The following is a 23,186-nucleotide window of genomic DNA, read 5'->3' on the forward strand; positions in this document are numbered from 1 at the left end:
AAAGCTATCTGAGAGGCTACTTTCCAGGTTTTAGTCCTCAGAAATTTTGCCAAAAAAAAACACACATAATTCTCAATTTTTAGGTTGTGCAGTTTTTCAGTCAACACAATCCACTGCAAGATGGAGAAAGTGCCCAGAGGAATAAAACAGATGAACTCTAGGGCCTTTCACCAAAATGCACTACCTGATACCAACAAACAAACCTTGAGCAAACAGGGAAGGAAGATCCTCTCACCCTACTATTCTTGGGTTGTTGTGAGGATGAAATAAAATTGTAATTAAGATACTTAGTACCAAGACTGGCAGATGGCATTATCATCCTCTTTTGCTATTGTTATTGTATTATTGGTGCTAGCAGGAAATAATTACATACAATAGCTTAAGCTATGGTCATGCCTTTCAGAGCTCTGGAGTGAGAAATGAAAGCACTAGTAAATTTTCATCACAAAGCCTGCTAAGTAACCTGTAAGAATTCTCCAAAGCCAGTAAGTAACCTATATTTCAGCAGACAGGAGTCCTCCCCCTAGCAGCTGATTGTTACATGTACTATAGGTGTGAAATTAAAATAATGTTCAGTTCTGCACAACAAAAAGGATTAAAACTTCACTGCTGTCAGTTTCAATGCTTATTAGGAGATGAATGTAGAGAGAATATTGTTTTGCCTAACATAATACTAAAATCCAGTATAAAATCCTACCTTGATTTGGAGATAGGCTAATACAATGTATATGAGAGCAGAAAATTACTTCTAAAATATTCTCCTACTGAGCCTGCCAAATTTATAGAATCCACATTTACAGAATACAACATTCCTAACCTCACATAAAATAAATTTATACTGACAAAAACAATAAAAGTGCAGACTTCTTAACCTTACAGTCAGGTATTATGTTTTAACTTAAATAATCTTGTTCCGATATACATTTATAATGTCATTTTCCACTACTAACTTTTTATCCTAATATTCTTCAGAAAGGTTTTTTCTCCACCAGGATGTCCACATATTATTCACTGAGGGCACAACTGGTGTAACTCTCAGGGCCTATCTATTTGTTTCAATGGTAACTTATGTGATTAAACTCTCAAATTTTCTTGTGTTTTTAATTCAGAGTAGTATCTTATATCCTTCAGAACTCTAAGGAACTCTAGAATGGATTCATGGATCTATCTGGGAAACACCAGCATAAGAAAGTGAGATCTTATTTTATAATGCCTTCTGATAATAAGGCATTGCCATTTTTTTGGAGTTTGACTTTCTTTTTTATTTAGTTTTCAAACAATTATTTAAAGATTTTTTTCTATTCTTTTTCAAATTCTTTTTCCATTTAGGTTATTACAGAATATTGAGCAGAGTTCCCTATGCTATACAGTAGGTCCTCGCTGTTTATCTGTTTTAAATATACCAGTGTATACATGTCCATTCCAAACTTCTAGTCTATCTCTTCTCCCATATCCTTTCCCACTGGAAACCATAAATTCATTTTCTAAGTCTGGGAGTCTGTTTCTGTTTTATAGTTAAATTCACTTATATCATTTATTTTAGATTCCCCATATAAGTGATATTATATGATACACAATGGAATATTGCTCAGCCATAAAAAGAATGACATAATGCCATTTGCAGCAGTATGGATGGATCTGGAGATTATCATACTAAAGTGGAGTGAGTCAGACAGAGAAAGACAAATATATGCACTGCCATTTTAAAAGATAAGCATTGGTAAAAGAATTCATTAGTATGAGTGAATACTCAGAAGGATTATTACCAGTTTGATATAGGAAAATGTTTCTTAAACTTAAGAATTTATAGATTCCCGGGAATACATTTGGTGTTGCCATATGTTGCCACATTTGGTGTTGGAGAAGACTCTCGAGAGTCCCTTGGACTGCAAGGAGATCCAACCAGTCAATCCTAAAGGAAATCAGTCCTGAATATTCATTGGAAGGACTGATGCTGAAGCTGAAACCAATACTTTGGCCACCTGATGAGAAGAACTGATTCGTTGGAAAGACCCTGATGCTGGGAAAGATTGAAGGTGGGAGGAGAATGGGACAACAGAAGATGAGATAGTTGGATGGCATCACTGACTTGATGGGCATGAGTTTGAGCAAGTTCCGGGAGTTGGTGATGGACCGGGAGTTGGTGATGGACTTGGTGTGCTGCAGTCCATGGGGTCACAAAGAGTTAGACATGACTGAGCGACTGAACTGAACTGAGGAATACATTTACTGATACTCAAATGTTGATAGACCACAATATGAGAAGCAGTGGTGCTTTTCTAGCTTTTCAGTGATTTGATACAATGTATTAGATCCTAATGGAAGGATTCTGGCTCCCTTGACTCTAAGAATATCTTAGGAAATTCTTAGTTGTTTCTTAGTTGACAACATCTGCAGTTGACATAAATATTTTGAACACTATTTTTCTAGTCATGTGAATAAATCCACTTTCTTTATGTAAAAGTCTACTATTTATACTTACAGTTTCCATAAAAAGGGCTTCCCAGGTGGCACTAGTGGTAAAGAACCCACCTGCCAATGCAGGAGATGTAAGAGATGTGGGTTCAAACTCTGGGTTGGAAAGATCCCCTGGTGGAGGGCATGGCAACCTGCTCCATTATTCTTTTTTTTTTTATTTTAATTTTATTTTATTTTTAAACTTTACATAATTGTATTAGTTTTGCCAAATATCAAAATGAATCCGCCACAGGTATACATGTGTTCCCCATCCTGAACCCTCCTCCCTCCTCCCTCCCCACACCATCCCTCTGGGTCGTCCCAGTGCACTAGCCCCAAGCATCCAGTATCGTGTATCGAACCTGGACTGGCAACTCGTCTCTTACATGATATTTTACATGTTTCAATGTCATTCTCCCAAATCTTCCCACCCTCTCCCTCTCCCACAGAGTCCATAAGACTGTTCTATACATCAGTGTCTCTTTTGCTGTCTCATACACCAGGTTATTGTTACCATCTTCCTAAATTCCATATATATGCGTTAGTATACTGTATTTATGTTTTTCCTTCTGGCTTACTTCACTCTGTATAATAGGCTCCAGTTTCATCCACCTCATTAGAACTGATTCAAATGTATTCTTTTTAATGGCTGAGTAATACTCCATTGTGTATATGTACCACAGCTTTCTTATCCATTCATCTGCTGATGGACATCTAGGTTGCTTCCATGTCCTGGCTATTATAAACAGTGCTGCGATGAACATTGGCGTACACGTGTCTCTTTCCCTTCTGGTTTCCTCAGTGTGTATGCCCAGCAGTGGGATTGCTGGATCATAAGGCAGTTCTATTTCCAGTTTTTTAAGGAATCTCCACACTGTTCTCCATAGTGGCTGTACTAGTTTGCATTCCCACCAACAGTGTAAGAGGGTTCCCTTTTCTCCACACCCTTTCCAGCATTTATTATTTGTAGACTTTTGGATCGCAGCCATTCTGACTGGCGTGAAATGGTACCTCATAGTGGTTTTGATTTGCATTTCTCTGATAATGAGTGATGTTGAGCATCTTTTCATGTGTTTGTTAACCATCTGTATGTCTTCTTTGGAGAAATGTCTATTTAGTTCTTTGGCCCATTTTTTGATTGGGTCGTTTATTTTTCTGGAGTTGAGCTGTAGGAGTTGATTAGCAAGGTGAAAAGACAGCCTTCAGAATGGGAGAAAATAATAGCAAATGAAGTAACTGACAAACAACTAATCTCAAAAATATACATGCTCCATTATTCTTGCCTGGAAAATTCCAAGGATGGAGGAGAGTCCATGGGGTCGCAAAGAGTCGAACACGACTAAGCACACATATGCAAATACCATAAAAAAGTGAAAAGTCATTAAAAACCAGTTCATAGGCATGAAATGCAAATGATTATGATTATCCTTATAAATTTCTCATAGCAGATTGGCCATGAATTGATACAACAGTTATTGAAATTGGGTGATATGAACATGAGGGCATATGATACTGTTCTCTCTGCTTTATTCATGTATAACATTTTCCATGAGGAAAAAAAAATGACCTAGTAGCTAAATGACTATGGCAAGGGACTCTGAAAAAATATTATGGAAGATATTATATCACCACAGATAGAACGTAAGGGAAATTGGCTTTGACCTTGCACTAATGGCCAGTGTCCTTAGATAGCTAGCCTTGTGCTTCTATTATATGACAATAATGCTGGGTTTTAGTGTTCAAAGAGTAATCAAGATCACTTGATGCCAGAAGACAAATTATTGGAACAATTCAGAATATTGTTCTAATGAGTACTGTGTGGCACTCTTTTAAAAAGCTACTTCTTCCTAAGTTACAATTTATATTATTGAATTTATATAAAATGACATATTCTTCTGTTAAGCCTAGGCAAAGGTTCATGTTACCTGCAGATACTCTGAACCACCTATGTCATATTTGTTCATATCTTAGCAGGATTTCTGTGCCTGGGTGTTAGGTCTTGTCTTTGTATTAGAGATGCCTCCTTTATTATCTATGACTTTTAGTGACAGTCTCATTGATTAGGGCTTTTTATTAAACCACTAGCAACAGTAAATTTGGTTAATACAAGAAGTGCCATTGAAGAGCTTAATAGTAAACTATACCTGAGAAAAGCCCACAGTAGTTCACACAAAAACTAACTCCAAATTTAAATAGGTTGACACAGTTTGTGCAGTAATGCTTTCACCAGGAGATATGGATACCATTTGTAATTTGAAGACTTGAGCATCGTCTTGCATTCTAAATACTAGTGAGAAACAAATCTGTGACAACACAATACATGTAATGCGTTATTCTAGATTGAGATAAGGTGCAAGTCATTTGTTTGGGACTTACAGATAGTCAGGATCATGTGTTTGATTCATTCAGGGCCAGTTGTTTATTTGCTTCAAGAAAGAACACAAACTTATTGGCATCAGAATCCCAGGAATCTGATTTTATGACATGGAATTCATCAAAAGACTCAAAAGGAGACACTGAAATGGAAAATTGCTTCTGTTCAAGATTAAAGACTAGAATCCGAAGTTACCAGTCATCTCTGGTAGTAAATTACAGAGTTGCCAGTTAGACAACTTTCTTTATAATAGGGCCTGGTGTAATAAAAAGAAAACAGACTCTGAGTCAGAAAACCTGAGTTCTAGTTTGGACTCAGTCATTCAATCCCATCTTTATGGTTAGAGGATTACAGAATTAAGCGATTCTGTTACTTACAACTGTAAACAGCAGGTGGTGAGGATGAGTCCAAAAGATAGCATTTTATTGAAACAAAGCTATTCCAAGTTACTACCTCTGTATATCACAGCAGTGTACAACTGCAGAAATACCAAAGAAGCTGAAGGAATTCAAATCAAGGGGGGAAACATCCTTGCATTAAACAATACAGCTTTCTATGCTATGCATAATAATTACCAAACTGATAAGAAGTAGCTTGGTTTTTGCAGAGTCAAATAAACCAGAATGAGTGAAACTGAAGGGAAGTGACTTAGCAAGATGTCCCAAGGGAAGGGACAGAGCTAGAGACACCAGTGATGTCCTTCTACGGGGAATATTAAATAACGGTGTGACTGAATATTTCCAGCTCTCCACCTTCAGGGCACATGGTAGAATTGCCCTTCTCAGCTTCCAGTTGGTCTCTGATCAAGGTTGATCAATGGTATATGAAAAAAATGACATGTTCCATATTCAAAAATAAGATTTAATTGGTAGCTCCATGTGAGACCCCCAGAGCTTTCTTTCTTTCCCTCTGCCACAATGATCAGTAGTGTCCCAGATGGTAGCTGTTCCCTCTGGGTCCTAGATTGAGTACCATGCAATGTCTCACAGATGACCCATGATGGACTTACAGTATGAACAAAAAATAAACTTTTGTTATTTTAAGCCACTGAGATGTTGGGAGTTGTTTGCTATAGCAACATAACTTATCCTATGCTGACTGAAGAGATGGCAGTTATGAGGTCAAGCACTTTACCAAACAGAGGGCAAAAATAACTTTACTGATAGGCCTCAGTAAGGGCTTTGGCCCTACTCAGAGGTTTGTGCCCTCAGATATTATAAGGTTCTGTTATGCATATAAACAAAAGTATGTCACCGTTACTGGCAGCTAACAGAGAATGTGAAAAATAAAGAGGACAGTTCAGGACAGAGCAGCCTCAGGGGACTGGTAACTTGATAGAAATCCTTCCTCTCATTCTGTTCCAAGTAAATAGTAACTGAAAGTCATAAGGTTCTTCAATGGCCTGTCCAGGATAACTGGCCCCAGGCCAGTTTAAAGCCAGCAGGTGCCCTTCGTAATACAGTTGGCACCTACAATTTTTAGTCTATTTAGTAGCAAAGTGGTAAAAAGCTGAACAAACAAGGAAAGGAGAACTATCCTTTTACCATCTGAGGTTCTTAAAGGAGACCAGGCTGAGAACAGTGTTACAAACTTTAGGGGATAAATTTTAAAACTATATCCCTATGTAATTTAAGGCTACCTTTTCACTTTCATGCATTGGAGAAGGAAATGGCAACCCACTCCAGTGTTCTTGCCTGGAGAATCCCAGGGACGGGGGAGCCTGGTGGGCTGCCATCTACGGGGTCGCACAGAGTTGGACACGACTGAAGCGACTTAGCAGCAGCAGCAGCAGCAGCAGCAGCCTTCACCTAAATTATTTTTACCTAAAGACTATTAGGATCACTGATCCTGCCCTAACCAGAACTACTCATAGATATAGGGCTACTACGAGGCTAATGAACAGCACTACAGAGAGCTGAGGCAGTAATTGTCTCTGTCCATTCACAACACCTTAAACAGGGGGCTGGGGATGCACCACAGTGGTATGAGAATTGTTGTTTTAGTTGCTAAGTCGTGTCTGACTCTTTTGCGACCCATGGACTGTAGACTGCCAGGCTCCTCTGTCCATGGGATTTCCCAGGGAAGAACTCTGGAGTGGGTTGCCATTTCCTTCTCCAGGGGGTCTTCCCAACCAAGGGATCAAACATCTTCTGCCATCTTCTGCCAATAGCTACAATATACTGAGCACATACAACCATCAGGCACATTATGAACATTACAGCTAACCCTCATCATCATATGAGGTAAGTATTATACTTTTTGAATGAGGAGATTGAAGAATGTCAAGATAGTGCAGAAGCCAAGGTGAGGGAAAGAGTCTAGAAAGAGAAGGGCATCGAGTAAGATACTACTGGTAGTTCAATGAAGATAGGGACTGAGAAGAAGCAATTGAATTTGGTGATTAGGAAGTGACCTTTAAGAAATCAGTCTCAGTGAATTTGTTGGGGAAAAAGCCAGAAGACCAAGAGCTGAACAGTAAATGGGTGGCAGAAAAAGATATGCATTAACTGTAGACTATGTTTTCATAAACTCTGGTACTTCACATACAACTTACTTTTATGCATGTAAATCTCATCAAAGCTATGGATCTTTTCCCCAGAAAAATATATATGCATACCTAATTTTACACACAATTTCAGGGCACTTATAGACCCACCTGAAACCCATTTAGAAACTCCATCTTAGGAATGAATGATATATATTAAATTCAAGATGGTGGAGATGGAACTGGAAGTAATAAACAGGTGGTTTCAACTGCATTGGTAGTATTTTATTTCTTTTTGGCCAATCCAATATATATATATATATATTGGATTGGCCAAAAAGTCCATTCAGACTTTCCCCAAACCTGAATGGACTTTTTGGCCAACCCAGTATCACATTTCTGTTGCCTAAAATATTTCATAATAATCTTTTTTAAAGAGGAAAAAATGAGTACATAACAGAACATCTCTGTTTGTAGGAAATATACACTAAAGTATTTGGGAGTGATATGGTATCAGATGGGCAACTTAGTCCTCAAATGGTTGAAGAAAAAAAATTTGTAGCATACTTGAAGCTTTCTGTAATTTTGAACTTTTTGAAACTTTTTGAAAACTGAAAAAAAAAAAACAGTAAAAGACACAACACAAAAAAAGAAAAAAATGACTAACAAAAAATGTTAATGAACATACATTCTCACAGGTATATGGGAGGGCATAACCAAACTTACAGAGAAATGTACACACAGAAATGCATAGGGAGATCCTTTAAAACAGACAAAGGAAGTTCTATCAATTTGGCTCTAAAGTGCAATGTTTTATGTCAGAGCCCTCTTTTTCTTGCTGACTTATACTCTGACTGGGATAGTATATCTGGGACTCAGTTGACGGAGAAGCAGCCATCTCTCTGAGCACCTCTGATTACCACAATCGTCAGGGAAACTGGGAGCCGCAAGCTAGTCTCAGGGATTCGAGACTGGAAAGCACAGGCTGAGGGCTCTAGAGAGGTGCTGGACACTAAACCAGAGAAAGCGTACAGATCTCTTACAACTTGACCATTGTGCCTCCAATTCTTCAGGTAGTCTAGTAGGAAGAGATTTGGGGGTAGAGGGAGAAGTACAACTCCACTTTTAATGGAACAGGCATCTGGGTGATGGTACAACTAGTTGAGCAGGGGAAGGATAAAGTGGTGATTTAGGAGAAGATAGTGAGGGAAAGGAAGGCCTAGTGTGCTGCAGTCCACGGGGTCGCAAAGAGTCAGACATGATTGGCAAGTGAACAACAATAAAATAGAAGGCAAGAAAGTAAAGGCAAAGACTGGGGCTAAAGCTAGAGTGTTAGTTTTTACAATAAAAAAGAGACCAATAGAAAGAGCAGACTCTTGGTCTGCTGGTCTTGATTTTCTCCATCAACTGATTCCCAGTTACACTTTTGGTATGTGTATGTGTATTTATGTTTGATGTATAGGATGGAGGGAGTTTTATGCACAGGCACTTGTCTGACATAAGAAGAGTGGGCAAAAGACCCACTGATCATGTCAGTATTTCCCTCAAATAACAATCAATAACAGTGCTTTGTAGCCAAATTCTTCTCTCTGCTTCACTTTTAAGACCTCCATAACCTAACCCTACTCCAACTTTACATAATCATTTCCTTCTACTCTTGTGCTTTAGCCAGGAATGTCTTCTTCCATTCAGTCATATTCATTCTTGCTAGTGTTGCAGTGTATAACTGTTCATAGGGTTCACTACAAAAGGAAATTGACTGAGGGGCCATGTGGGAGTTGAAATCTACACTGCTTTCTGCTCACCAAGGAGTGAGTCATAGCAAGGAGCTCTGACTGCCGGGACAAAAGTGTGCTTTTTTTCAAATTTCCTCAAGGACGCTTCACGTTAATACCTCCTCTATGTTTTTGCTCATGCTCTGATCAGCTTGTCTCTCTGATATTTAGTAGGACTACATTTAAAAAGCAAAGATAGGGATTTTGCTGGTGGCCTAGTGGTTAAGACTCCACACTCTGAATGCATGGGGTACAGGTTCAATCCTTGAGGAACTAAGATCCCATACATTGCACAGTGTGACCAAAATGAAAAAAAAATCAAACATAAAATGAACCCTCTTACACTGTTGGTAGGAATGCAAACTAGTACAGCCACTATGGAGAACAGTGTGGAGATTCCTTAAAAAACTGGAAATAGAACTGCCCTATGACCCAACAATCCCACTACTGGGCATACACACCAGGGAAACCAGAATTGAAAGAGACTCATGTAACCCCAATGTTCATCGCAGCACTGTTTATAATAGTCAGGACATGGAAGCAACCTAGATGTCCATCAGCAGATGAATGGATAAGAAAGCTGTGGTACATATACACAATGGAGTATTACTCAGCCATTAAAAAGAATACATTTGAATCAGTTCTAATGAGGTGGATGAAACTGGAGCCTATTATACAGAGTGAAGTAAGCCAGAAAGAAAAACATCAATACAGTATACTAACGCATATATATGGTGTTTAGAAAGATGGTAACAATAACCGTGTATACGAGACAGCAAAAGAGACACTGATGTATAGAACAGTCTTTTGGACTCTGTGGGAGAGGGAGAGGGTGGGATGATTTGGGAGAATGGCATTGAAACATGTATAATATCATATATGAAACGAGTCGCCAGTCCAGGTTTGATGCAGGATACTGGATGCTTGGGGCTGATGCACTGGGACGACCCAGAGGGATGGTATGGGGAGGGAGGAGGGAGGAGGGTTCAGGATGGGGAACACGTGTATACCTGTGATGGATTCATGTTGATATATGGCAAAACCAATACAATATTGTAAAGTTAAAAAATAAAATAAAATATAAAAAAATGATCCGTCCCGATAAATACAAGTATATTTATAGAGTCCTAGAGACAAAAACTTGAAATCTCAGAGATGTCCTGGAAAAATCTAGAATATTTTAAATAAATAAATAAATCTCCACATTTATAATTTATTTTGAGTCCTTCAAGGCCTAGGACAAATTTTGCTTCTGCAAGTTTCCCAAACTACAGTCCTTATTGACCTCTTCCTTCTTTCACCTTCTAGAACACTTCATTCTGATCCATGATGTTTAATGCTGGATTATCCTATAATCCAGCGTTTTAAAATAGTGGTAGTAGTTCAACAGTTCCACATCTGATTTTAATTTCAGTTAAAAATATATGTTAAACTATTTTAAGACTGTAATAAAACACAGCATGTCCCATTCAAATGGGTTCCACACCAAACATTCACACATCAGAAACCACCACTACTTGTGCCGATGCATGCTGCCAAGTTAACAATGTGTATTTAGGTAAGAAAGAGAGAATGAAAGTGAGAGGAGAGGGTAGTATATGTATACCTAGAATATAGATTTTACTGCCTTGTCCTTTTAACTGAAGAGCATCCTGAGTTGACAATCCAAACAATTAAGCAAAAAACAACTACTTATTTCAGTACATTAGACTTTTATCCAGGCAGGAATAAACTGGAAACTAAGACTTCCATAGTCTTCAATTTCAGATTTTATATATTTTTTTCATTCTCTTCCTTCTTACTTACTTTACAAATAAATAAATATCAAAAACTTTGACTTATTAGCAAAACACTCAGTTTGGTCTGGCTTTTATGTTGGAGGAGTCATAAAAGATTTTTTTGGGGGAGAAAAGGGTCTACAGCTGTAAATTTTGAAAAGAGCTCTAATCTTTGTCATCATTATCAGCATCTACACCAACATTTTTATCTATGAACATGCTCTAGGTATATAGATGCTGGTAAGTATGCAATTTAATCTTATCGCCAAGGCAAGGACACATAAATCTTATAAATCTCAAGTTGATCCCCATCCTCAAGGGATTTGCTACACTCACAAACAGAATTTAGAGATTCTAGGCATTTCAGATTTTCTCTGCCAACCCTCTTCCCTTCGGGTGAGGGAAAACAGTCACAAAGCTTTACAGAGCAAAGGAGAAATACTGCTTAACTTTGCTTCTGTCCCCTAGAGAAAATCTGTCTCTCAAAGGACTGACTCAGCCTGTTGGCCAGAAATCCCAGACATTTATGGGAAAGCCTGGTCTCTCTGAGGTAAATACAGTTAGAATTTTAGGGCCAGGGAAATTTCCACTAAAGAGTACCAACTCCCCCTCAGTAAGAGCAACCAGATTGAAAGATAATGGTGAACTAGCCCTATTGTTAGACTAAGGGGAACTGGGACTTCAAAGATACCTGAAGAGGTATCTACAGACACAATCTTTAGTGGATATCCTGATCTCTACAGGATGTCACAAAGGTAGGGGAGCAGAGATAGAAGTGGCTTTGGAGAAACTGGAACAAAAATAACAATTCTAATGCTTTTTCTCCCTCTAGGAAGCTTGAAATACAAACTCAACACATAATTAAGCAATTTTCTCTAAAACATCCCCAAATGGGCTCACCACTCATTTTTAGTACAGAGGCAGTCACAGTGAGTGATGGGAACAGAATAACAACAACAGTAACCATTTTACAGCTAATAATACAGCTAGTGATTTGTCCTCAGGCCATAGTTAATGATGGTGTCTGTATCAGCACCGAGAAACATTTGGCTCCAAATATGGAGGTTTCCCAGGTGGCGCTAGTGGTAAAGAACCTGCCTGCCAATGCAGGACACATAAGAAATGCAGGTTCAATCCCTGGGTCAGGAAGATCCCCTGGAGGAGGGCATGGCAACCCACTCCAGTATTCTTGCCTGGAGAATACCCATGGACAGAGGAGCCTGGCTGGCTATTGCCCATAGGACTGCACAGAGTTGGATGCAACTAAAGTGACGTAACACACATGCACATGGAGCTCTGTATTTTTTAAACCACACTATCAGGAAATAGACCTCCAGACATAAAACATGGAATCCCCAAAAAGCTGGAGGAAAGACACATACTTCATGGCCTCCCTAAATTTTATTTACTTTTAAAATTAATTTTTATTGTAAGCTAGTTGCTTTACAGGGCTTCCCTTGTGGCTCAGCTGGTAAAGAATTTGCCTGCAATGCGGGAGACCTGGGTTCAATCCCTGGGTTAGGAAGATCCCCTGGAGAAGGGAAAGGGTTGCTTTACCATGTAGTGTTAGTTTCTGCTGTACAGTAAAGTGAATCAACTAACATATACACATTGTTGTTGTAATGTAGCTCAATCATGTCCGACTCTTTGGGACTCCATGGACTGTAGCCCACCATGCTCCTCTGTTCATGGAATTTTCAGCAAGAATACTGGAGTGGGTTCCCATTTCCTCCTCCAGGCGATCTTCCCGACCCAGGGATCAAACCCATGTCTCTGGCAGTGGCAGGAAGGTCCTTTATCACTGCGCCACCTGCGAAGCCTGTAATATATTCACATATCCCATCTTTTTTGGATTTCCTTCCCATTTAGATCACCACAGAGCACTGAGTAGAGTTCCCTGAACTATACAGTAGTCACCTCAGTTTTATAAATCTGGAAGGGATAGATATGTGCCACAGGAGTGAGTCCTCTGGGCATAAGGAGGAACAAAGACACAGAGTAGGTGACCAGCAGTAACTTATAATGTCTACTACACTCCATCCGGAGAAATACACCTTGTGTATCCCTGTGCTCATGCTCAGTTGTGTGCAAAGGAAATAAAATAATTATTTTGAAGAGACATATGTTCTCTTATGTTAACAGCAGCAGTTTTCACAATAGCCAAATTGTGTGTATATTTGTTGTTTAGTCGCTAAGTCATGCCTGACTCTTTTGAGACCCCATGGACTGTAGCCCGCCAGGCTCTTCTCTCTGTTCATGAGATTCTCCAGGCAAGAATACTGGACTGGGTTGCCATTTCCTTCTCCAGGGGATCTTCCCAACCCAGTGATCAAACCTATGCCTCCTACATTGGCAAGCAGATCCTTTACCACTGAGCCACCAGGGAAGTAGCCCACACCTTTAGTACAGGCATTAGATAAATGCTCCAAGGAGTCATGAGACAGTAAGAGTGCAGGACATGTCTGGTCCTTTCTTGTTCCTCCAGCCTCATCTCACATGGTGTTCTGACTCTTTCCCCATGCTTCCCACTCTGTGTTCCAGCCACACTGGCTTGGTACTTGCCATGGTTCTTCAAACACCAAGACAGTCACAGTGTTTAACACATAGAAGGCACTAAATAAACATTTGTTGAAGGAAGGAAAGGGGAAAACAGAGTGGAGACAGAAGGCTAGAAAGAAGGGGGGACTTCTAGAAAATATTCACTAAAGTGGGCCTTAAGGGAAGAATGCTAAGTCCATCTTCAAAGACAGGAGGAAGGAAGGGATGAGAAAAGAAGGGTGTTTCAGGCAGAAGGAAGAGTAGGGGTGACTATGCATGGCATGTTGAGCCAACATCAAAACCGTAACACGGTCTAAACATCAGTATGAGGACAATAATAGGAGACAGAGTTAGATGAGTAGGCAGGGCCAGATGCTGATGGGTGTGGGGAGCTCGGGGTGGCATGATCGGATCTGTGTTTTAGAACAGGCCCCTTGCTTGCAGAGAGGGTGGAGATCAGGAGAGAGGGGTTGGGAGGCAGGGGAATACTGAAACCAGAAGGACAGTCAGGTCTATTTTGGAGTCTAGATAAGAGATGATAAAATGCCTGAATTAGAGAGACAGCCCAGTAGAGTGGGTTTCAACTCCAAATCTGCCATTTGCTGGATCTTAGATCACAAATCTAGTTAATCTCTCTGAGCTGAGTATTCACCTTATATATTGGGTTGGCCAAAAAGTTTGTTTGGATTTTTATGTATGATGGTATAGAAAAACCCGAGTGAACTCTGTGGCTAACCCAATATTTCTTAAGGTAGTCCTGAGTTGCTAATAAATTAATATTGAGAAAGTGCTAGTAATGACATGTCATTATTTAAGTGGTAGAAGAGGGAAAAGCCCCTTCCCATTGGCACCAGTGGTAAAGAACCCACCTGCCAATGCAGGAGATGTGGAAGAGATGCAGGTTTGAACCCTGGGTGGGGAAGATCTCCTGGAGGAGGGTATGGCAACCCACTCCAGTATTCTTGCCTGGAGAATCCCATGGACAGAGGACCCTCTTCAGCTACAGTCCATGGGGTCGCAGAGTCGGACACGGCTGAAACAACTTAGTACACACAGAGAAGAGGAGAAAAAGAGCTGAGAGGGACAATTGAGAAATATTACCATCTTTAGACAGAAATCTACAAAGTGAGACTCTTATCTGACATTTCCCTTTTTCTCATCTTGTCATGAATCAGTTGTCAAAACTGGGAAACACTTAAAAATTTTTCCTCAGCATTGAAAGAAATAGAAAATACTTGTGGAGAGATAGAGTGAGGATTTAGCACCTTGTGAATGGTATAACTTGCACATAAATTCTCTCTTTTAATCTCTCAACTTTCTAAGACAGAAGGTATTATTATCCCTTTTGTACTGATGAGAAAATTGAGTCTCAGAGAGGTAAAATGAGTTGCCCTAAATCACAGAGGGCAGAGGCAGCATTCAAACATAAGTCTGATTCCAGAGTTCTTTCTCTTAAATATTATCCCACTGAACAAGGTTCTTATTTTTCCATCAGAGCATTGTTATTAGAGTCACCATTCATAATTCTTTAAGATAGACAGGGACAAGGTAGTTGTTGCAGGCCATTAGGAGTAGATCTGTTTACCCACTTGAAAGGCATCTGTCGTTCACTTCCCATATGCTTGGCAGTATCCTGGACATTATAATTTAAAGAGGGGAACATGACATATAAACATAGGAATTTCACAACTACATGGTAGATGCCACCAAAGGGGCCTAAAGAACTTTGGAAGCACAGGGCAAGGAAGAATAAATTCTTTCTGAAGAGGTCTGGAACTGTTTTACAGAGAAAATGACATTTTTTCTTGGTTTTAAAGGTTGAGCAGGAGTTTACTAGGAAGAGAATGTGTAAATGGTGGAGAAAGCCATTCCATATGGAGACAATGGCATAAGCAAAAGCAATAAAATGTGAAAGAACAAATGTGAAATAAAATGTGAAAGCAAGTGGCTTGCGAATGGAGACAAGTTCAGTCTCAATGAAGTGTAATGTATACTATGAGTTTGAGAAGGAGAGGTGGCAGGAAAAGAACACTTAGACATGAAGCTGGAAAGGTAGTTCGGGCCTGAAAATGAAGGCCTTTAATGTGTCAAGTCAAGGAGTATGTATATTAATCCTGGAAGAAAATAGAAACAAACAAAACTTAAATCTCGAAATAACATAATTGGGTTTGTTGTTAACAAAATAACTCTGGTGGCAGGATAGAGATCAGAATGGAGTCAGGAATAGAAAAACTAGTTACAAGGTTATTTATATATGATGATGAGATTTGGAGCCACTAGGATATGACTAGGAAACTAGATGATGCAGGTTTTTGGTAAAACTAAAGGAACTTGATAGAGATGGAGATAATGAGGGTCGGTGCCTGATTCTATAGTTTCTCACTTGAAACTGGGTGGATTGTGATGACACTGAACAAATACAAAAAAGATAGCTGGTTGGAGTGCCATCATAAGGACTAGAAAATATTTCATTTTTGGATATACTGTGTTTTGGATATACAACACAATTAGAGCTGGCATTGGTTGAGTGCTTATACTAAGCTCTAGGCACCATTTTAAGTGCTTTGTATGTATCCACTAAATGAGATATAGGTACAAGGGCTTAGCTGTTGTTGTTCAGTCACTCAGGCATGTCCGACTCTTTAGCAATCCTATGGACTGCAACCCTCTAGGCTCCTCTGTCCATGGGATTTCCCATGGAAGAATACTGGAGTGGGTTGCCATTTCCTTCTCCAGGGGATCTTCCTGACCTAGGGATCAAGCCTGTGTCTCCTGCATCTCCTGAATTGGCAGGTGAATTCTTTACCATTGAGCCACCAGGGAAGCCCACAGGGACTTAGTAGGTAACTGGAAATAAAAGTTCGGACCTACAAAGAGACACCTGGCCTGAAAATTCAAATTTGATAGTCATCAATGTATAGGAGGCATAGTTAGAACTGTTGGAGCAAGAAGACAGAAAGGATAAAAATACTGAGTAAAACCACCATTTTATGAGCAGGGGGTGATGAAAACTAAGAGTTTTGTGATGGCAAAGATCATGCCTGACTTGTTAACCACTGTGTCACCAGAGCATGGTATACTAGTTAGAATACAGTGGCTGCTCAATAAATATATGTTGAATGAATAAAATAAAAATATCAGAGTGAATTTCCTGGTAGTCCAGTGGTTAGGACTCTGTGCTTTCACTGCCAATGGCGAGAGTTTAATCCCTGGTCCTGCAAGCCAGTGGCACAGTGTCCACTTCCTCCCACCAAAAAAACAGAGAAGTGTAATGAGAAACAATGAAGCATCATGACTCAGAAGACAAAAGGGGAAAGGTTGTTTGATTGGAAAATGCCAAGCACTAATTCAACAAGCCAGATAGAATGGGGACTACAGTGAAATCTTTGGGCTAGGCAGTTAGATATTTATTAAAAACTCAAAAGAGGGCAATTTTTGTAGAATAGCCTCATTCCAGACTGCAATAGGCTTAAGGGTAAATGGTTGTTGAAGAAGAGTAGACAGTGACCAGGAATTTGGCAGTAATGTGATTGAGGGGGTTAGAGTTACAGAGGAAAATGAAGCCATAGATTTAAATTTTTTATTTGTTTTTATAATGGAAGAGATTTCAATATTGTTTGTAGAACAAAAAAATTCCTAGGAGAGGGGTAAATTACAGATGGTAAAAAAGTGGATAATTGTTCTCTGTTAATTTCCCCATCACTGTAGTCTCTTGGACATGCTTATTGGTCTGTATTTATATTTAGCTAGACTTTAAAACAAGTTAGAGCCCTATGATATGCCCCACTGGGATATCTGGTCAGCTTAAAAGGACTTCATAGTCCTTTTAAATACAGTCCTTTAATACAGCATGGTGTTTTCCTAATATCTTCTTCTATATGCGTATGTCTTGTCATTTACACAGAATAGGACAAGTCTATACTCCAAGCATGGTGGTGAAATCACAGAATTATGCATAAACAGAAGCAAGCAAAACCCAATATGTATTGATAACTGAGGTCAATCTATTTGTTTCAATATTATATTAATGAATTAATTAGGGGAAGGACACACTTTGCTCCTGCTTGACTATGATCTTATAAAATACAGGGGCATATTTACTAGAAATACCATAATATGCCTAGAGTCTAAAAGGTTGTTGGCACTTGTAGTCAATACAAATGCCCTCACATCTGAAGATGCCTTCATGCTCGTGCTCAGTCATGCAGTCTTTGCAACCCCATGAACTGTAGCCCGCCAGTCTCCTCTGTTCGTGGAATTTTCCTGGCAAAAATACTGGAGTGGGTTTTAATTTCTTACTCCACGGAATCTTCCTGACCCAGGGTCAGTCACAAATTGTTTATTGTAAAAACCAATTCATAACTAGAGAGTTTCTTTTTCAATACCATGAATTACTCTGGCAGTCAAGTGAAGCCTATCTACTGACTCCCTCTCAGAATAATATTCTTAAACATAGTCAATAAAATACATGGGATTACAATAGAAACCAATCATACTGAAACAGAATCAAAATATATAGTGAAACAAATTTGAGATAGATAGTAATATATCTGTTTCTTTAGTTGTTGTTATTCATTTGCTAAGTTGTGTTCAACTCTTGGCGATCTTACAGACTGTAGCCTGCCAGGCTCCTCTGTCTATGGGATTTCCGAGGCAAGAATACTGCAGTGGGTTGCCATTTCCCTCTCCAGGGGATCTTTTCGGCCCAGGAATCAAACCTGGATCTCCTGAATTGGTAGGTGGATTTTTTACCACTGAGCCATCAGGGAAGCCCAGTCTCTTTAGTTACACATTAAATATCTATTTTCCTCTTTACTCCTATTGGAAATGTTTCTTTTGACCTGTCCATAATGTAACTACATGACCATCTATCGTTACCTATTTATGTAGTCCTTTGATGACTGCTTCAGTTCTGTCTGACTCTCTGCAACCCCATGGACTATAGCCCACCAGGCTCTTCTGTCCATGGGATTCTCCAAGCAAGAATACTGGAGTAGGTTGCCATGTTCTCCTCCAGGGGATCTTCCTGACCCAGGGGTCAAACTTTTATCTCTTATGTCTCCTGCATTGGCAGGCATGTTCTTTACCACTGGTACCACCTAGGAAGCCCCCCCACATAGTGGAATACCAATACCAAATACCAATAACAATACTAAAAAATAAGAGTAAAATACTGATACATGCTACAACATTAATGAATTTTTAAAATATTAATGCTAAGTGAAAAATGCCAAATACAAAAGATTATATATTATATGGTACCGTTTATATGAAATGTCCAGAAAAGACAAATCTATAGAGACAGAGAAGAGATCCATGCTTACCTGGGCTTGCAGGTAGGAGCAGGGATTAATTCAATGGATATGAAGGATCTTATTGGGGGTGATGAAAATGTTCTAAAACTGGATATAGTTATGGTTGTAAAACTTGGCAAATTTACTAAAATTCATTGAATGATATACATAAATGAGTGAATTTATAGTATTTAAATTATATCTCAGTAAATCTGTTTTATAAAACAAAAAGCAAAAGAAATCTGAGAGCCCCAAACAAGGCAAATATTCCTCTTGATCCCTAGTTAGGAAGGGATTTTCTTCATCTGAAAAACCTTAACACTCTATTCATACTTTGATGACTGTGATTATGGCTGAAAATCAAATTGGAAAGGACCAACTTGAGCAAGTTACTACAACTTTAAGAAGTTTGTATTTCAATCAGACTGTGATTTGAACATGGCTAAAGGCGTGGCAACCCACTCCAGTGTTCTTGCCTGGAGAATCCCAGGGACGAGGGAGCCTGGTGGGCTGCCATCTCTGGGGTCGGACAGAGTCGGACACGACTGAAGCGACTTAGCAGCAGCAGCAAAGGTGCTTTACCTGTGCTCTAGGCAGAGTTGATAATAGACAGAGGTGTTTTCTCCCCTTTACCCCTTCGCCACTCAAATAATTCTCCTACTGGGCTTTGACTTATAAATACACTTGGTTGTATTGCAGCGTTTTGTGTAAGCAGATTTGGGGCAAAGTGGGAAGAAAACATAAGTATCCCGACTAATTTGGGATATATTTTAACTCTTAAACATATCAGCCTATGATGAGACATGGAGTTTTTTAGTTTCTTCTCTAACAAGATGCAGATAATAATTTATCAAGTATCCTATCCCAAAGGGCTTCCATGATTTTTCAGTGGTAAAGAATCAGCCAGTGGGTTTGATCCTTGCGTCAGGAAGATACCCTGGAGAAGAAAATGGCAACCTGGTCCAGTATTCTTGCCTGGAAAATCCCATGGACAGAGGAACCTGGCAGGCTACAACCCATGAAGTCATAAAAGAGTCAGACATGACTTAAGACTAAACAATAACTATAACAATCCTATCCTTTAAGGAACATAATGACTACCATTGCCTGAGAAAGTGAACTCATACAGAGTTAGAGACAATTTTTAAATAAATCTTTGTGTGTTGTGCCTTAGGAACTTAATAACCAAAAATGATTATGGATATTTTGAATTTCTATCCTCTATCTCACTCAGATAAATTGTGAAAATATTTCGCATAAATAAAGATCAACACTGTTTTAAATGAAATTTAATGAAAATTCATTATTTAACCCTGGGTTTTAACATTTTGCATTCCATCCCTTCGAAAACACTGCTTAATAAAGTCTGACAAAGAAAGAACTCAAAAGCATCTAAATGGCCCTATCTCCAATGCTCACCAATACTCCATTATAGACAATGTAATTCTCACAGTGAAGAGACTTCCTCATACTGAAGCACAAGATAGTTCTTATCAATCTATTTATGTTCTTTTTCATTAATATAAGTCAGAAAGGTATGGAGAATTCAAATATTTAAAACCATCTGAAAGGTGAAAAACATTATAAACCCAGAGGATGAACTGAAATTGAGAGTAAAATTGACTATTCTCATCCAGCCAATATGGATGAGAATCCAGTACAAAGAGCATAAACAAAGTTCAGGATGGGGAACACATGTACACCCATGGCTGATTCATGTCAATGTATGGCAAAACCACTACAATATTGTAATTAGCCTCCAATTAAAGTAAATAAATTAAAAAAATAAAGAACTTCCCCTTAGAAGAGTCACCTTCTGAGAACTCACCCTGTTAACTCTCCTCTTTCTCTTTGACATTTTTCCAAAAATTAAAAAAAAAAAGCTTTACAATGTCAATGATATTATGCAGAAGTAAACAATAGGTCAGTGAAGCAGTTATGAACTTCAAGCAAAATATAAAGTATTGTCAGTGTATCTCAAGGTTTATTTTAGTCTTTCCAGGGTCAGTCACACTGACAGAGCAGGTGACATTGTAAAACAATGGGTCACAGTCTAAAATCAACACACCAAAGTAGTGCTTGAGTTTGGAGACATGCTTTAATATTTCTGAGAAGTGAAGGCAACATCCTCTAGTGACTTTCAAAGATTTCAAGTGATGGGATGCCATCTTTGGATAGTCTCCAACTATATAGAATGATTTGTTAATGTTTTTCCCAAAAGTACACTGAATACCATCAGCCAGAGTCTGAAATAAAGGTTTTGCTGGAGGGTATCCTGCCCATGCATGACATTTTTATAAGTGCCAAGATTCCCAGACAAATTGTTAACTAATCAAAACCTGGCATTTTCAATAAATGTAGTATTGAGCCCCAAGGTAACATATAACTAAACTTGTATACTAGAGGAATCAGAAAAAGAAGAGTGTGGAAACCTAGATCAATACTTCTGCTTACAAAGTATTGAATTCACTTAAAATAAAAGCTGATGTTCTGAGTTAAAGGGTCACAAAATGTTAAGAGTCAAGATTTCTTTAATCATCCTCTTTTCATAAGGGAAGTCATTTTACTTTATTCCAAAATTTTCTTAAAGACATATACCATGACAAGTAAATCATTTTTTCCCATAAAAGTATTAGGGGATTTTATTGGGTTGACTGAAGTATGGCTTTCTAAATAGTATTTTTAAATATTTAAAGTATTAAAAATAGAGTCAATCAGTTAAACTTGTCAAAACTCAGAAGGTAAAGATTTGGAATATATATTTATCTGTCATATATACACACATATATATTTAGAGTACATGTATGACTTTGGCTATTATTAAGAATTTTAAAAAATAGAGCAGTGAAATAGTACTCAATAGTTGAACAACTTCATATTTGAACTCAACAGTTTATTTCTGTGGGCGTAAGTTGCTAGTGAGTCTGGAAAACTGCAGCATCTCTGATTGTTAAGGTCTCGCCACCTTTGGTAACTTATCCGAGTCATTTCATTGGAATTACTCCTTTCTGGGATCCATTAAACTTTTCTTGACCAAATGTCTACAGAAATTCCTTTGCCTGCAGTCCCTGGCCGATTTGATGGATATTATCTAAACAGCCTATGAAATGTTAAGTTTTAGATTTTTTTTTCTTTTAAAACCGCTTTAACTTTTAACTTTCCGATGAGAGAGAAAACCAGTAAAAGGAAACATAGGGCAGAAACTGAACATCATCTAGTAGTATCAGTGCAGTTTAGCTGGTTAAAGAGCCCAGATGTTGTCACCTGGTACTGTCAAATGACTCCAAAGAAAATACTTAAGTTTAACTTCTATAGCATTCGCCGTACTTCCAAGTCCCATTTCTTGTGTACTCCTCCCACTTTCAAACGTGTGTGCCAATTCATGTTCCTGTAGACCAGGGAAAAACACATTTCTTCTGCCTTGTAGATCGATATAGAGAAAGGGATCAGATGTCAGTCATATCAAGTCGTCCAGGAAGACGCTCAGAAATGTATGCCTTTTGTGTCTTTTACTTTTATTTTCTCAACCCCTTACGAAGTTTTGGGACAGAATGATGTCTGAGTCCCAAAGGCATTAGCCTGACACTGTGCTATTCCTCTCTAAGGACCCCACTAACTCCCAAAAGAAGTGAGAGTGATGTGAACTCCGTTTCACAGTGTAGCCCCTTAACACAAACATGAGAGTTGTGATTGTGTTGAGGGATGCCGAGGGGGTCAAAGGAGAAGGAGGGAAGGGGGTCGACAGAAAAGACTCACCGCTCCTGCCAGTTCCTCGGTCAGGCACAAAGTAACCAGAAGCAGCCACAACCTGAAACGGGAGGGAGGGTGAATAACATGGGTTTTCTCCGGGATCCTGTGTCTGTCCATAGACCCCCGACCCCTTTTTGCTGACTACAGCCACTTTTTCTGCAGTGACAGAAGTACAAGTATAGTGCAGGTCCGGCAAAGTAGCCCAAAGTAAGAAAGAGGAGGGGAGCTCGTGATAGCAACAGCTCACCCAGGGTGCATGCTTGCGGCTCCTCCAGAGCTGGGTCCCGGGAGACTGCTAAGCGGTTCCGCGGCCCCGGCTCATCTGGGCTCCGCTGATGCTTGGCGGCTGTTTCCTTATTCAAGAGGATGGAGTAGGGGGGCGGAGTGGCTCACTTTAGAAGAAACTGAACTCGGCTTCTAGATAAAAGGTGCCCCAAAGGGAAACACGATCAGCAGTGCCCGCTACAACTTGCTGCACTCAAGGGATAGTTCCATGCACCAGGAGAGGAAGGAATGGAGGGGAAGGGGGCGGGGCTGTCTGCTGTCAATCATCCCCCTACCTTGGGCAGCCAGTCGTCTTTCCCACTTTCAGGCACCTCCACCCATAACATTCCCACGCATCTCCACAGGCCCACAGACCTATACACTAAGACACTTCCTTAAACCACTAAAAACTGTTACAAATACACAGATTAAGGCATACAATTCCCACAGAGACAAATGGGCCCCAAAGTA

At 39.3% G+C, this 23,186-nt stretch overlaps 1 protein-coding gene across 3 annotated transcripts in view; it reads right to left on the bottom strand.

Annotated features, from left to right (window-relative positions):
* Nucleotides 1-22,982, bottom strand: part of COL4A6 (collagen type IV alpha 6 chain) — a 338,917-nt gene extending 315,935 nt beyond the window's left edge. For all 3 annotated transcript variants that reach the window (XM_061409397.1, XM_061409398.1, XM_061409395.1), the window contains exons 1-2: nt 22,699-22,982; nt 22,458-22,509 (exon numbers count right to left, since the gene is read on the bottom strand). In XM_061409397.1, coding sequence (XP_061265381.1) covers nt 22,458-22,509; nt 22,699-22,709 — 63 coding nt within the window. In that variant the 5' untranslated portion in view covers nt 22,710-22,982. The remainder of the gene's footprint in view (nt 1-22,457; nt 22,510-22,698) is intronic.
* Between the last annotated feature and the right edge of the window lie 204 nt (nt 22,983-23,186).

Source organism: Bos javanicus, chromosome X, assembly GCF_032452875.1.
Source record: "Bos javanicus breed banteng chromosome X, ARS-OSU_banteng_1.0, whole genome shotgun sequence".
Classification (NCBI taxonomy): Eukaryota; Metazoa; Chordata; class Mammalia; order Artiodactyla; family Bovidae; genus Bos; species Bos javanicus.